General features: G+C 60.2%; 2 protein-coding genes across 2 annotated transcripts; both read left to right on the top strand.

Moving 5' to 3' along the window:
* The first annotated feature begins 3990 nt into the window (after positions 1–3990).
* Positions 3991–6419, top strand: LOC138731529 (actin, gamma-enteric smooth muscle). Its single transcript, XM_069877497.1, has 8 exons — positions 3991–4188; positions 4272–4400; positions 4485–4595; positions 4684–4768; positions 4872–5033; positions 5127–5318; positions 5878–6059; positions 6158–6419. The coding sequence occupies exons 1-8, from the start codon at positions 4063–4065 to the stop codon at positions 6299–6301; spliced, it is 1131 nt and encodes a 376-aa protein (XP_069733598.1). The 5' UTR covers positions 3991–4062; the 3' UTR covers positions 6302–6419.
* Positions 6420–7862: 1443 nt separating this feature from the next.
* DGUOK (deoxyguanosine kinase) lies at positions 7863–12616 on the top strand. Its single transcript, XM_069877439.1, has 7 exons — positions 7863–7951; positions 9228–9328; positions 9416–9597; positions 10434–10581; positions 11518–11633; positions 11755–11854; positions 12041–12616. The coding sequence occupies exons 1-7, from the start codon at positions 7873–7875 to the stop codon at positions 12101–12103; spliced, it is 789 nt and encodes a 262-aa protein (XP_069733540.1). The 5' UTR covers positions 7863–7872; the 3' UTR covers positions 12104–12616.
* The last annotated feature ends 1781 nt before the right edge of the window (positions 12617–14397 follow it).

Raw genomic sequence — 14397 nt, 5'->3', positions numbered from 1 at the left:
GGGCTGAGCGTGACCCACCAGCTCCATCTCCTCTCTTGGGACGCTGTGATGATCCCCACGTGGCCGTGCAAGGAAGGAGTTGGAGCTGCCCTCTGCCCCCACATGTGTACATGCATGTTCTGTGTTCTACACACAAAATCCCTTGGTGTCCACTTAACACCGGGGGATTATATCACCTTGGCTAGGTTTCTTCTCCACTTGTGTTCTTCAAGCTGGCTCAGGGGGTCGGAGTGGTCCAGCGTGGCCGAGAGCGGGGTGGGAATCGTTTCATTTTTGGGGGTGTGTTTGTTTCTAACAGCCACCTCCTTGACTCCTGCCTGCGAAACTGCTGCTGCCATCGTTTTGGTGCTCGGTTTGGGAAACCAGCCTGGTCCTGGTAGGGCAGCGAGGGCACCTCGGGGCGGCTGCAGGAATTAAATCCTAATGGATTTAAACCATGCAGGGGGTCTAGGGGTGTTCATCCCCCAAATGGAGCAGTCTGCATATGTGGGGACATAAAGGATAAAAACCTGTCTGGCAAAGCAGCAATTCCTTTATTTTAGGGGTGAATATCACAACGGTTTCTCTGCTCCCCATCGTGCAGGGAGAGGAGCTGATGGCAAAGTCTGTGAGTTGGCCTAGTGACCAATAAACCCTCGAGGGGAATTTTCCAGCTGCCTCCCCGCGTGGCCGTATGGAAGGGCTGTTTCTCATGCCAGTGTCCAGCTGCTGCCCTGCTCTCCGAGGTGGCACCTTTTTATTCATATTTTTTTCCCTTAAAGTCTCTGTGTCACCAGTTTGTGAGTGGGGAGAACGCTGCTACCCTGCCTGTGTCCCACTAACCCAGCCCTCTCTCCAGCTGCACCAGATGTGACTCTTTTTTTTTACCTTAAAACCACTCGAAACAGGGTTCGTTGTTCAGGGTTAGCTCGTGCCACAGACACTACGCTTTGCAGGAAGAGTTTTATTTTCCGCAGCGATGCAGGGTGTGTGTTTGAGGGGGCGTGGTGGGGTTTTCACGGGCAGCGAGTGATGCTTCGTTCTGCTTTAGGGATGGGAACAGCCCCAAACCCCTACCAGTTCGCCCATCCTCAGCGGCAGCCCGAGAGGTTTAAAGTGCGAATGTTACCCTTATAGGGAGGTGCCGGTGCACGAGGAGGTTTGAAATCCATAGCAAAACTGGGATTGCTCCCCTCCTCGTCCCACGTTCAGTCCAGCCCCAGCCTGCCTTGCCTAGACCATGGGATGCTTGGCGTTCCTGCAGCATCTCAGGCCATCGGCCACGCTCCGAGCGCTGGCAGAGCCGGCAGCTGGATTGGCTGTGGTGGCCAAACCTTTCCTTTTTAGGCTGCACGCCTGCTCGGGCTCCAGGCTTTGCTGCTGTGGTCCCAGCTTCAAACCACCCGTGCCCGAGCATCGCCACCCGGCCGGCTGCGGGGTCGAGGGGAGCTTGGAGCCAGCCCAGCTTTGCAGAGCTGTCAAAGCTCTGGATCTGGGGCTGCGGCGCGAGGTTTTGCACCAGCTCAGGGCTCGAGGTGGCTCTGGGTTCACCCCACGCTGGGCTGGGACAAGCTCCTGGGCAGCTCCACGCTCTGCTCTCTCCACCCAGGGTTCTCCCAGCACCGACACGAGCCGCTGCCTCCATCCAATCCCTTCTGTTTTGCCCCGTTCTGGGGTTGGGGTTATGTTTTTTTCTTTCGCAGCATGTCATATATGGCAACCTTTATGCCTCGGTGACCTCATGGTTGGCGGCGGCCCAAGGGAACCGGGATAGGACGCGAGGCAGCAGCGTCCCCAGGGCTTGGGGTGTGTGGTGGGGACACCAACAAGTGCACAGCCAGGGGCCAAATCCAGTTCCCGGGCGCTGAGGTTTCTCCAGAGGGAATGGGAGGGTTGGGAAGAGCCTGGAGACCTTGCTGGAGGTGCAAGCAGGCTGGGGACACCGTGTCCCTGACCGGCCACATGGGGTGACACTGGGATTCGAGTCCCTTCTGGTGACAGGTGGGTTCCCTGCAGCTTTTGATCCTCATTGCTGCGCCAACGTCTTGATGTAGGACAGTCATGCACCCCGTGCCTCAGTTTCCCTCTCTGCACCGCAGTCCTCATAGCTCTGAGGGGCAGCTCCAGCTCATCGCTCCTGCCAACCCCTGACCTGGCGCTTGGGAGGGTCCACGCTGCAGGATCGCTTCCTTTAAAAAGTACTTGGCACTGGGGAGACCGCTCCTCGAATCCTGGGGTCAGTTCTGGCCCCTCACCACAAGAAGGATGTTGAGGCTCTGGAGCGAGTCCAGAGAAGAGCAATGAAGCTGGGGAAGGGGCTGGAGAACAAGGATTGCGAGGAGCGTCTGAGAGAGCTGGGGGTGTTTATCCTGGAGAAGAGGAGGCTGAGGGGAGACCTCATTGCTCTCTGCAACTCCCTGAGAGGAGGTTGTGGAGAGGAGGGAGCTGGGCTCTTCTCCCAAGGGCCAGGGGACAGGACGAGAGGGAATGGCCTCAAGCTCCACCAGGGGAGGGTCAGGCTGGACAGCAGGAAAAAATATTTCACGGAAAGGGTGATTGGTCCCTGTCCGAGGCTGCCCAGGGAGGGGGTTGAGTCCCCTTCCCTGGAGGGGTTTAAGGGACGGGTGGACGAGGTGCTGAGGGACATGGGTTAGTGATTGATGGGAATGGTTGGACTCGATGATCCGGTGGGTCCTTTCCAACCTGGTGATTCTGATTCTATGAAAAAGGCAGCTGGGCAGTTGGCAGCCGCCAGTTGGCCTCTGCGAGGGCCACGAGCCCTGTGGCTCCACTGCAGCCATGGGGCTGGGGGGTCTCCAACCCCCATCGCTGTGCTCAGGTTGGGGTCCTGGGGGCATCACCCACATGGACCTGGGCTCCTGCCTCCAAAATCCTCCTGGGGAGATGGCGAGAGCTGCGTGCTACCCTGGAGAAGGGAGGCTGGGAGGAAGCGATGCGCCAACCCAGTGCCTTCCCAACATCTCCAGGCTCTGGGGTGTCCCCCCCGGCACAGCCTGACCCCCACGCTCTCCCCAGGACCCGGAGATGCTTCCACCTCATATTCCCCGAGATCGTCACTTATAAGGACTTGTGTCTCACTTGTTTATTGGAGCGTAAAAGGAACAGAGTCATAACTGGGGTGTTGCCTCCCAAGCATCCTCACAGAGATTTTTTCTTACAATAATTAACCGTGCTGGGTCCTACCATCAGTCCAAGGTCAATTTAATGAAATAAAACACCTTATATGGCCATATGGCCACCACACCATCACTTAGCCTATTTAGGGTCTTTGTTTAGAGAGGATCCGCCTCTGAGGTTTCACGGGCTCGCTGGTATTTATACCAAAGGCGCATCGGGACTCGGTCCCAGAGGAAAGGAGCCCTCGCCGCTGCGGTGAGTACTGCCCAGCCCGGCTTTCCCTATTTTTTTTTTCTTTTTTGCAGGACAGCGGGAAGGAAAAACACCCCAGGGGGGATTTGGGGTGACCCAGAGCTTATGGGGCGGCTCAGGGTGGGCGCCAAGCCCATCGTGACCTCGCAGCCAGGAGCTTCCGCGGCGGCGACGCGAGCTGGGTTGCAGCCAAAGCGGGTCCTGCTTTTCCAGAAATCCCCGCGATTTAGGGGTTTCTTCTTTTTTTGGGCTCCTGCGAGGTTTCTTTCGCCAGCTTCGGGAGCGCATCTGCCAGCAGAGCGGGGGCGACCCCCCGGGGAAGGGCTCGCTCTTCCCATTTTTGGGAAAGGATGCGAGGGCAGAGCCGCAAGAGGTTGCTGAGCTGAGACCAGACGAGAGGGCATCGCTTGACGAGGGGTCAGCGATGCTCCCTGGGTTTCGGTTCCTCCGTGGGATGGAGAAGCCGCATCGGTGTGAGCAGAGCCTACGGGGGACGAGCCTCCCCTGGCATCGCCGCAGCGGGACCAGCGCCCGCGGAGGATTTTATGGGACTCCAACCAACCCTGCTACCATCCAAAGGCGGACACGGAGCAGCGAAACCCTGTTCCCCACCCAACTTTTCATGCTGTTTTCCCCCTACACCCCAGCTTTTCCCCCAGGTCCCCCTGAACACCAGCAGCTCCCGGTCCCACCATGTGCGAGGAGGAGACAACAGCCCTGGTCTGCGACAACGGCTCCGGGCTCTGCAAAGCCGGTTTTGCCGGGGACGATGCCCCCCGCGCCGTCTTCCCCTCCATCGTGGGGCGACCCCGGCACCAGGTGGGTACCAGCCCCCAGCCACCCCCTTTCCTCGTTTAATCGCCGGGATGAGGCTAACGAGGCCGTGTCTCTCGCCGGGTTAGGGGGTCATGGTAGGCATGGGGCAGAAGGACAGCTACGTGGGCGACGAGGCGCAGAGCAAGAGGGGCATCCTCACGCTCAAATACCCCATCGAGCACGGCATCATCACCAACTGGGATGACATGGAGAAGGTGAGACCCTCGCCGGGACGCCCTGGGGCGGGGAGCGGGTGCTGCCCCGGCTTCGGTTTGGGTTGAGACGCTGATTCCCCTTAGATCTGGCATCATTCCTTCTACAACGAGCTGCGCGTGGCCCCCGAGGAGCACCCGACGCTGCTCACCGAGGCGCCCCTCAACCCCAAAGCCAACCGGGAGAAGATGACCCAGGTACGGCGCCGCGGGACCCCTGGGCTTGGACCTTCTGGGTTGGGGTGGAACGTCCCGTGACCCTCTGTCCCTCTCGCCTTCCTCCTAGATCATGTTTGAAACCTTCAACGTCCCCGCCATGTACGTCGCCATCCAAGCCGTCCTCTCCCTCTACGCCTCCGGCCGCACGACCGGTGAGTAGGACACGGTTGAGTAGGACATGGACCAGTTGTGATGGGGACAGGGCCAAGAAGACGGCTTGAAGCCCCATCCCTCACCTTCTCCCCCTCTTCCCAGGCATTGTCCTCGACTCCGGGGACGGCGTCACCCACAACGTCCCCATCTACGAGGGCTACGCGCTGCCCCACGCCATCATGCGTCTTGACTTGGCCGGCCGCGACCTCACCGACTACCTCATGAAGATCCTCACCGAGAGGGGCTACTCCTTCGTCACCACCGGTAGGTGGCCAGGGAGGGGGAGATGGGGCGGCGGGGGACCCTGCGCGGCTCCCACGGCACCGGGTTGAGCCTGTTCGCTGTCTTCTCCTGCAGCCGAGCGGGAAATCGTGCGCGACATCAAGGAGAAGCTCTGCTACGTGGCTCTCGACTTCGAGAACGAGATGGCCACGGCCGCCTCCTCCTCCTCGCTGGAGAAGAGCTACGAGCTCCCCGACGGGCAGGTCATCACCATCGGCAATGAGCGTTTCCGCTGCCCCGAGACCCTCTTCCAGCCGTCCTTCATCGGTGAGTCCGCATCGAATTGTCCTGCCAGGCCCTTACATGGTTGCCCCCCATCCCCACCAGTGGGAAACCACAGAATCATAGAATCACCAGGTTGGAAAAGACCCATCGGGTCATCGAGTCCAACCATTCCCATCAATCACTAACCCATGTCCCTCAGCGCCTCGTCCACCCGCCCCTTGAACCCCTCCAGGGAAGGGGACTCAACCCCCTCCCTGGGCAGCCTCAGACAGGGCCCAGTGACCCTTTCCATGAAAAATTTCTTCCTAATGTCCAGCCTGACCCTCCCCTGGTGGAGCTTGAGGCCATTCCCTCTCGTCCTGTCCCTTGGGAGAAGAGCCCAGCTCCCTCCTCTCCACAACCTCCTCTCAGGGAGTTGGAGAGAGCAATGAGGTCTCCCCACAGCTCCCATGGGTGCTCTGCTTCGGTGTTTTGGGGCTCCCCCAAGTGCTCTGCACCCCAACCGAGGGAGACAAACCCATGGGTGCCCCCAAGGTTCTTCTGGAGAGCCCTGCGGAGGGAGAGTTGGGGGTCAGGATGCTGACAGCCCTTTCTCCTCCAGGCATGGAGTCAGCCGGCATCCACGAGACGACCTACAACTCCATCATGAAGTGCGACATCGACATCCGCAAGGACCTCTACGCCAACAACGTGTTGTCGGGCGGCACCACCATGTACCCCGGCATCGCCGACCGCATGCAGAAGGAGATCACGGCGCTGGCTCCCAGCACCATGAAGATCAAAGTAGGTGCTGGAGGTGGTGGAAACCGTGGCCACCAACCCCCCGAGTCCTCTCTTGGTGGAGCTTTTGGGTTACGTCCCAACGCCTCGTGTCTCTGCAGATCATCGCCCCGCCGGAACGGAAATACTCGGTGTGGATCGGTGGCTCCATCCTGGCATCCCTCTCCACGTTCCAGCAGATGTGGATCAGCAAACCCGAGTACGACGAGGCCGGACCATCCATCGTCCACCGAAAATGCTTCTAAGCCCCGTCCCTGCCCCGCGGCCTCTCCCTGTCCCCGGGTCGGGGCGCCCCCCTCCTCCTCCTCCTCGGCCCCCGCTGCTCCTCCCTGCTGCCCACTGCGCATTAAAGCCTTTTCTCCAGGCTCTGTCCCTCTTCTGGAGGATCTCGGCCACCGGAGGGTGGGAGGAGGTGGGGAGAAGCTGGTGGAGCCCCAGCCCCGTGGCCGTGCCCTTGACCCCGGCTCTGGTCCCAACCCCTTGCTGATGCCTCCAACCCTGTGTCCGTGCCCTTGACCTCACGACAGTGTCCCCAACCCCACGTTGACACCGTTGAGGCCACGTTACTGCCTCCAGCCCCACGTTGATGCCCTCGACCTCATGTTCAGGCTGCCCGTGTCACATCAATGTCCCTGACCCCTTCTTGTTGCCACCAGCCCCATGCCGATGCCTCCAACCCCAGGCTGATGTCCTCAACCTCATGTTGATGTCCCCAACCCTGAGTCAATGTCCTTGACCCCAGCCATACCCCAACCCCAGGCTGATGTCCTCAACCCCATGTTGATGTCCCCAACCCTGAGTCAACGTCCGTGACCCCAGCTGTCCCCCCAACCCCATGCTGATGTCCTCATCCCCATGTTGATGTCCCCAACCCTGAGTCAATGTCCCTGACCCCAGCTGTCCCAACCCCACACTGACGCCTTCAACCCCTGTTGATATCCTCAACCCCATGCTGATGCCTCCAACCCTTGTTGATGTCCCAACCCTCTGTCCATGACCCTGACCCCAGCCGTCCCTCTAACCCCATGCTGATGTCCCCAATCCCTGCTGATGTCCCCAACCCTGTGTCAATATCCCTGACCCCAGCGGTCCCCCCAACCCCATGCTGATGCCTCCAGCCCTATGCTGATATCCTCAGCTCCATGTTGATGCCTCCAATCTGTTGATGTCCCCAACCCTGTGTCCATGTCCCTTACACCAGCTGTCCCCCCAACCCCATGCTGATGCCTCCAAGCCATTGATGTCCCCCTCTGTCCATGTCCCTGACCCCAGCTGCCCCCTCAACCCTACGCTGATGCCTCCAACCCACTGATGTCCCCAACAGTGTCAACATCCCTGACACCAGCCATGTCCTCCAACCCTACACTGATGTCCCCAACCCTGTGTCCATGTCCCTCAGCCCAGCCATCCCCCAACCCCACGCTGATGCCCCCAACCCCTTGATGTCCCCAACCCTGTGTCCATGACCCTGACCCCAGCCGTCCCCCAGCCCCACACTGATGTCCCCAACCCCTTGATGTCCCCAACCCTGAGTCAATGTCCTTCAGCCCATCTGTCCCCCAACCCCTGTTGATGTCCCCAACCCCTTGATGTCCCCAACCCTGTGTCCATGACCCCAACCCCAGCCATCTCCCAACCCCACGCTGATGTCCCCAACCCCTATTGATGTCCCCAACCCCTTGATGTCCCCAACCCTGTATCCACGTCCCTGACCCCAGTCGATCCCCCCCCGCCCCCCCCCCCAGCATCTCCCGCCAACTTCCGCGGCGGTTCCCCCGCCCTTTCCCGCGCGCTGACGTCACGCGCTCATTAGCATATGACGCGGGAAGGAGGGAGAAGTGGCGGGATGGGGCGGGGCGGGGGGGCTCTGCGGCTCGCGCTGGAGGGGAACATCGGTATGGGGGGGGGGGGGGGAGAGGGAGAGGGAGAGGAGGGAGAGAGGGGAGGGGGAAAAGGAAGAGGAGGGGGGGAGAGAAGTGAGGGAGAGGGGAGAGGGAGGGAAAGGAGGGGGAAAGGGAAGGAAAGATGGAGAGGAAGGAGAGGGATAGAGGGGAGAGGAGGGAGAGGAGAGATGGAGAGGAGGATGGGGAGGGGGAGAGAAGTGAGGGAGAAGGAGAGGAGAAGGGATAGGAGAGGGAAAGGGGAGGGAGGGGAGTGGGAGAGGGATAGAGAGAAGAGGGAAAGGGAGACGATGGGGGAGAGAGGGATTGAGAAGGGAGAGGGAAAGGGAAAGAGAGAGGGAGGGGAGGGAGAGGGAGGGAAGGGAGAGGAGGGAGAGAGGATAGGGAAAAGGATAGAGAGGAGAAGGAAAGGGAAGGAGAGAGGGAGAGGAAAAGAGGGGAGAGGGAAAGGGATAGAGAGGAGAGGGAGAGAGGGAGAGGATAGGGAGAGAGATAGAGGGAAGAAGGAGAGAGGGAGAGAGAGAGGAGAGGCAGAGGGAAAGGAGAGATAGGGAGGGAGAGGAGGAGGGAGAGGAGGATGGAGAGGGAAAGGAGGAGAGGGGAGAGAAGTGAGGGAGAGGGACGGAAGGAGAGGAGAGAGGTAAAGGGATAGAGAGGAGAGAGGGAGAAGGAAAGGGACAGAGGGAAGAGAGGAGGGGAAAAAAGAGGAGATGGGGAGAGAGGGAGAGGGAAAGGAGAGATGGAGAGGAGGAGGAGGATGGAAAGGAGAAAGAAGAGGTGAGGGGAGAGGAAAGATGGAGAGGAGAGGGAGAGATGGGAAAGAGGAGAAGGGAGAGGAAAGAGATGGAGAGAAGAGGGAAAGAAGGGGAGAGGAGTGAGGGAGACGGAAGGAGAGGAGAGAGAAAAAGGGAGAGGAGAGGGAAAGGGGGAGAGGGAAAGGGAAGGGGGAGAGAAGGGGGAAGGGAAGAGGAGATGGGTGAGAGAGTGGGGAGAGAGGGAGAGGGAAAGGAGAGAGATGGAGAGGAGAGAGGAGGATGGAGAGGGAAGACGCAGCGATGTGAGAGGCCAAGGGTACAGTTGGAGAGGCAGTTTGGGGAGAGGGTGCTGCCCAGCGAAGGGCTGGGGGGCAGAGCGTTTGGGGTGCGGTGGAGGTGGGGGGTTGAGTCGGGGGCACCCTGCAGCCTGCCTGTAATTATGTCTGTAGTTAATTGCTTTTACTGCCTGACTGGGGGGCCCTGAGGCTCACCCTGCGCTGTCCCCGCTCCTGCAGCCGTGGGCAAATCCACCTTCCTGAGGCTGCTGGGCGCCACCTTCCCCGAGTGGCACTTGGTGACGGAGCCCGTGGCCCAGTGGCAGAAGGTGCCAGCACAGGTAATGGTGAGAACCGGCCGCTCGCGGCACCACTCGGCACCTCACCAGGTTGGGGAAACCACATTCCCTCGGTGCTTCCTTCCGCAGGCGTCCGTGGGCTCCACCAACCTTCTCCAGATGATGTACCAGCAGCCGGAGCGATGGTCCTACACCTTCCAGACCTTCTCCTGCCTCAGCCGGCTGAAGGCGATGCTGGAGCCACCACCCGAGGGGCTCCCCGGGACTCCCCACCCTGTGTGGGTCTTTGAGCGCTCGGTGTACAGCGACAGGTACCCAACACCCCGAGTTAAGGCAGGGGATGAAGGGTTGTTCAGCCTGGAGAAGAGGAGGCTGAGGGGAGACCTCATTGCTCTCTGCAACTCCCTGAGAGGAGGTTGTGGAGAGGAGGGAGCTGGGCTCTTCTCCCAAGGGACAGGGGACAGGACAAGAGGGAATGGCCTCAAGCTCCACCAGGGGAGGGTCAGGCTGGACATCAGGAAAAAATATTTCACAGAAAGGGTGATTGGTCCCTGTCCGAGGCTGCCCAGGGAGGAGGTTGAGTCCCCTTCCCTGGAGGGGTTTAAGGGACGGGTGGACGAGGTGCTGTGCATCGCTCAGCCCCAAATTAAGGTTTTCCATCTTAGAATCATAGAATCGTAGAATAACCCGGTTGGAAAAAAAGACCCACCGGATCATTGAGTCCAACCATTCCCATCAATCACTAACCCATGTCCCTCAGTGCCTCACCTACTCAATTTTTAAACCCCTCCAGGGAAGGTGACTCAACCCCCTCCCTGGGCAGCCTCTGCCAGTGCCCAGTGACCCTTTCCCTGAAATATTTTTCCTGCTGTCCAGTCTGACCCTCCCCTGGTGGAGCTTGAGGCCATTCCCTCTCGTCCTGTCCCCTGTCCCTTGGGAGAAGAGCCCAGCTCCCTGCTCTCCACAACCTCCTCTCAGGGAGTTGGAGAGAGCAATGAGGTCTCCCCTCATCTTAATTAACACCTGTGATTCCGAGTGGGTGCAAAAAAAAAGGGGAACAAATGGCAATGGAGCCCCTAGGGGTGGCTCAGAGGTCTGGATGCCGGTGGTGCTGGCTGCCCTGTCCCCTCTCTCCGTCCCTTCCCAGGTACGTCTTTGCCAAGAACCTCTTTGAGGCCGGGCACCTGCAGCCGCTGGAGTGGGCGATTTACCAGGACTGGCACGGGTTCCTCCTGCGGCACCTGGGGCCTCGCACCACCCTCCACGGCTTCCTCTACCTGCGCGCCGCCCCGCAGGTGGGTGCGTTGAGAGACCCTTGTGCAGCGGGGAGGGGGCTGCGGCCGCGTCGGCTCGGCTGGGAGCCCAACCAGCTCCTGGAGTTGCCCAAACGTTGGGTTTACACCACAAGCGCTGGCCCAGAGGAGCAGCGACCAGTCCTGTTCCCGTGGGAATGTCACTGAGAGCTTTGCTAGGGATCCTCTCATCTCACTGCATCGCGTTAACCTCTGTCTCCCGTTGACTTTCCATCTCCCCTTGCATCCCACTCTGTACTTAGCCCTGGTGAGCCCGCTCCTCGAATCCTGGGGTCAGTTCTGGCCCCTCACCACAAGAAGGATGTTGAGGCTCTGGAGCGAGTCCAGAGAAGAGCAACGAAGCTGGGGAAGGGGCTGGAGAACAAGGATTGCGAGGAGCGTCTGAGAGAGCTGGGGGTGTTTAGGCTGGAGAAGAGGAGGCTGAGGGGAGACCTCATTGCTCTCTACAACTCCCTGAGAGGAGGTTGTGGAGAGGAGGGAGCTGGGCTCTTCTCCCAAGGGACAGGGGACAGGACGAGAGGGAATGGCCTCAAGCTCCACCAGGGGAGGTTCAGGCTGGACATCAGGAAGAAATTTTTCACGGAAAGGGTGATTGGTCCCTGTCCGAGGCTGCCCAGGGAGGGGGTTGAGTCCCCTTCCCTGGAGGGGTTTAAGGGACGGGTGGACGAGGTGCTGAGGGACATGGGTTAGTGATTGATGGGAATGGTTGGACTCGATGATCCGGTGGGTCCTTTCCAACCTGGTTATTCTATGATTCTATCCTGTTAACCTCCCATCTCCCTGCATCCTGTTAACCTCCTTCTCCTGTTGACTTTCCATCTCCCCTTGCCTCCCGTTGTCCTCCCTCTCCCGTCTCTCCCATCAACCTTTCCTCTCTGCCTGCATCCCGCTATCCTGCTGTCTCCCCTGCGGGCGCAGACGTGCCTGGAGCGGCTGCGGCGTCGAGCGAGGAGCGAGGAGGGGGGCATCCAGCTGGGGTACCTGCAGCAGCTCCATGCCCAGCACGAACAGTGGCTGGTGGAGAAAACCACGGAGTGAGTCTGAATCCATCCCCCTGTGCTTCCTCCATCACCTTTACCAGCCTTGGTTTTGGGGCAACTCCCCTGTAGTTTGGAGTTTATGTGGTTTAGCCCCTTCACTCTCTCTCTTCTTCAGAGTCCACGTTGAGGACATGAAGGACACGCCTGTCCTGGTGCTGGATGTGGACAAGGACTTTGAGCACGACGCGGCTGGGCAGAGCATCCTCATGGCACAGGTGAGCACGGTCGCGGTGGCACAATTCAGGATCATCCCACTTCCAGGAGCTCCAGGAGTCGTGCTGCCCTCTGAGCCTCCATCTCCTCCTCATTTTTCCATGGAAAAATGATTTCCACCCTTTTGGTCCAACCTCAGCACCATCTGGCGCCGTTGAGGTGTCCCAGTTTCAGTTGGATTCTTGCAGGTGGAGGCTTTTGCGGCCGCGCTGCGAGCCGAAGCTTTGCCGTCGTGCCCTGACCCTCGCTGAACGCCGTGCTGGGTGACAGAGCTGGGAAAGGGACGTCACCACCGGGAGCTCCAGCAGCGAGGCCAAGGGACAAATCCGGCTCCCCACCTGCCCTTTTATTTCGGGCGAGGGGAGTGTTGAAGGCGCCCACAGCGCAGGATGGTTTGAAGGCGAATAATGGGAGGGGTGAGGGGCTTCAGGGCAGTGGGGGCGCTCCCGCTGGCCCCAGGGCTCTCCTCATGCTCCCAAGGCACCTCCAACGTGGTCCCCGTGCCCCTAACACCCCCAATTCACTCTCCCTGTGTCCCCAACTCTTCCCCCTGTTGTCCCCAACTCTTCCCCCACGCTCCCAGCTCTTCCCCCATTGCCCCCAACTCTTCCCTCGTGCTCCAAACTCTTCCCCCTGTGCCCCCAACTCTTCCCCCTGTGCCCCCAACTCTCCCCCGTTGCCCCCAACTCTTCCCCCGTTGCCCGTAACTCTTCCCTGTTGCCCCCAAATCTTCCCCCTGTGCCCCTGACTCTTCCCCCTGTGCCCCCAACTCTCCCCCTGTGCCCCCAACTCTCCCCCGTTGCCCCCAACTCTTCCCTCGTGCCCCCAACTCTTCCCCTGTTGCCCCAACTCTTCCCCCTGTGCCCCCAACTCTTCCTCCGTTGACCCCAAATCTTCCCTCGTGCCCCCAACTCTTCCCCACTGCCCCTAACTCTTCCCCCTGTGCCCCCAGCTCTTCCCTCGTGCCCCCAACTCTTCCCCACTGCCCCTAACTCTTCCCCCTGTGCCCCCAGCTCTTCCTTTGTGCCCCCAACTCTTCCCCGTTGCTCCCAACTCTTTCCTGTTGCCCCCAGCTCTTCCCCATTGCCCCCAACTCTTCCCTGTTGCCCCCAACTCTTCCCTCGTGCCCCCAACTCTTCCCCCGTTGCCCCAACTCTTCCCTGTTGCCCCCAACTCTTCCTCCGTTGACCCCAAATCTTCCCTCCTGCTCCCAACTCTTCCCCATTGCCCTTAACTCTTCCCCCTGTGCCCCCAACTCTTCCCCGTTGCCCCCAACTCTTCCCTCGTGCTCCAAACTCTTCCCCCTGTGCCCCCAACTCTTCCCCCTGTGCCCCCAACTCTCCCCCGTTGCCCCCAACTCTTCCCCTGTTGCCCGTAACTCTTCCCTGTTGCCCCCAAATCTTCCCCCTGTGCCCCTGACTCTTCCCCCTGTGCCCCCAACTCTCCCCCGTTGCCCCCAACTCTTCCCTCGTGCTCCCAACTCTTTCCTGTTGCCCCCAGCTCTTCCCTATTGCCCCCAACTCTTCCCTGTTGCCCCCAACTCTTCCCTCGTGCCCCCAACTCTTCCCCCGTTGCCCCAACTCTTCCCTGTTGCCCCCAACTCTTCCTCCGTTGACCCCAAATCTTCCCTCCTGCCCCCAACTCTTCCCCATTGCCCCTAACTCTTCCCCCTGTGCCCCCAACTCTTCCCCGTTGCCCCCAACTCTTCCCCATTGCCCCCAACTCTTCCCTGTTGCCCCCAACTCTTCCCTCGTGCCCCCAACTCTTCTTCCGTTGCCCCCAACTCTTCCCCATTGCCCTCAACTCTTCCCTGTTGCCCCCAACTCTTCCTCCGTTGCCCCCAGCTCTTCCCCATTGCCCACAACTCTTCCCTGTTGCCCCCAACTCTTCCCTCGTGCCCCCAACTCTTCCCCGTTGCCCCAACTCTTCCCCCGTGCTCCAACACTCTTGTGACCCCAACACGCTCCCCGTGTCCCCAAGAATTCCCTTGCTCCCAACGCACTCTCCTTGCTCCTGATGCTCTTCTACGCACTCCAACTCTCTCCCCCTGTGCCCCCAGCGCTCTCCAGGCTCCCAAACATCCTGAACTCTCCCCCTGTGCCCCCAAAACGTCCCCAACGCTCCCCCGTGCCCCAAACGCTTCCCTTGGGGCACCAAGCTCACGTCTACGCCCCGCTCCCCGTCCACTGGGCTCTTCAGCCGGTGGTGCCAGAGCCAGGGATGCTGATTTCCCACAAAAAATCCTCGAGGTTTGTGTTTTAAGTTCCTCCAACCCCCAGATTTTACTGGTTTTATTTATTTTTCACTTAAATGAAGTCCAAGTGGTGTGGAGCCCTCCTGAACGGCGGGTTGAGGGGCGAGGGGCTGGGAGGAGGCTCCTGCGGGCGGTTCCTCTGATTTTGGGGGGTTTGTGGCTGGGGAAGGGGGGTGACCCGGGGCGGGGGGCACCGGGGGGGGTTTTGCTGAGGGGGGGTGGCTCTTCAGGGGGACCCTTTGGGGATAGGGGGAGACCCCAGGGGGCAGGAGGGCTCAGCCCCCCTTGGTG

Source organism: Phaenicophaeus curvirostris, chromosome 27, assembly GCF_032191515.1.
Source record: "Phaenicophaeus curvirostris isolate KB17595 chromosome 27, BPBGC_Pcur_1.0, whole genome shotgun sequence".
Classification (NCBI taxonomy): Eukaryota; Metazoa; Chordata; class Aves; order Cuculiformes; family Cuculidae; genus Phaenicophaeus; species Phaenicophaeus curvirostris.
This window is presented reverse-complemented; position numbering and strand designations above follow the sequence as displayed.

Coding starts and splice junctions, on each gene's coding strand:
- DGUOK (XM_069877439.1), top strand. CDS start 7,873: ATGACGCGGGAAGGAGGGAGAAGTGGCGGGATGGGGCGGGGCGGGGGG. Junction 9,598..10,433: donor CGCTCGGTGTACAGCGACAG/GTACCCAACACC, acceptor GTCCCTTCCCAG/GTACGTCTTTGCCAAGAACC. Junction 11,855..12,040: donor AGAGCATCCTCATGGCACAG/GTGAGCACGGTC, acceptor GGATTCTTGCAG/GTGGAGGCTTTTGCGGCCGC.
- LOC138731529 (XM_069877497.1), top strand. CDS start 4,063: ATGTGCGAGGAGGAGACAACAGCCCTGGTCTGCGACAACGGCTCCGGG. Junction 4,189..4,271: donor TGGGGCGACCCCGGCACCAG/GTGGGTACCAGC, acceptor TCGCCGGGTTAG/GGGGTCATGGTAGGCATGGG. Junction 4,769..4,871: donor CGCCTCCGGCCGCACGACCG/GTGAGTAGGACA, acceptor CCCTCTTCCCAG/GCATTGTCCTCGACTCCGGG.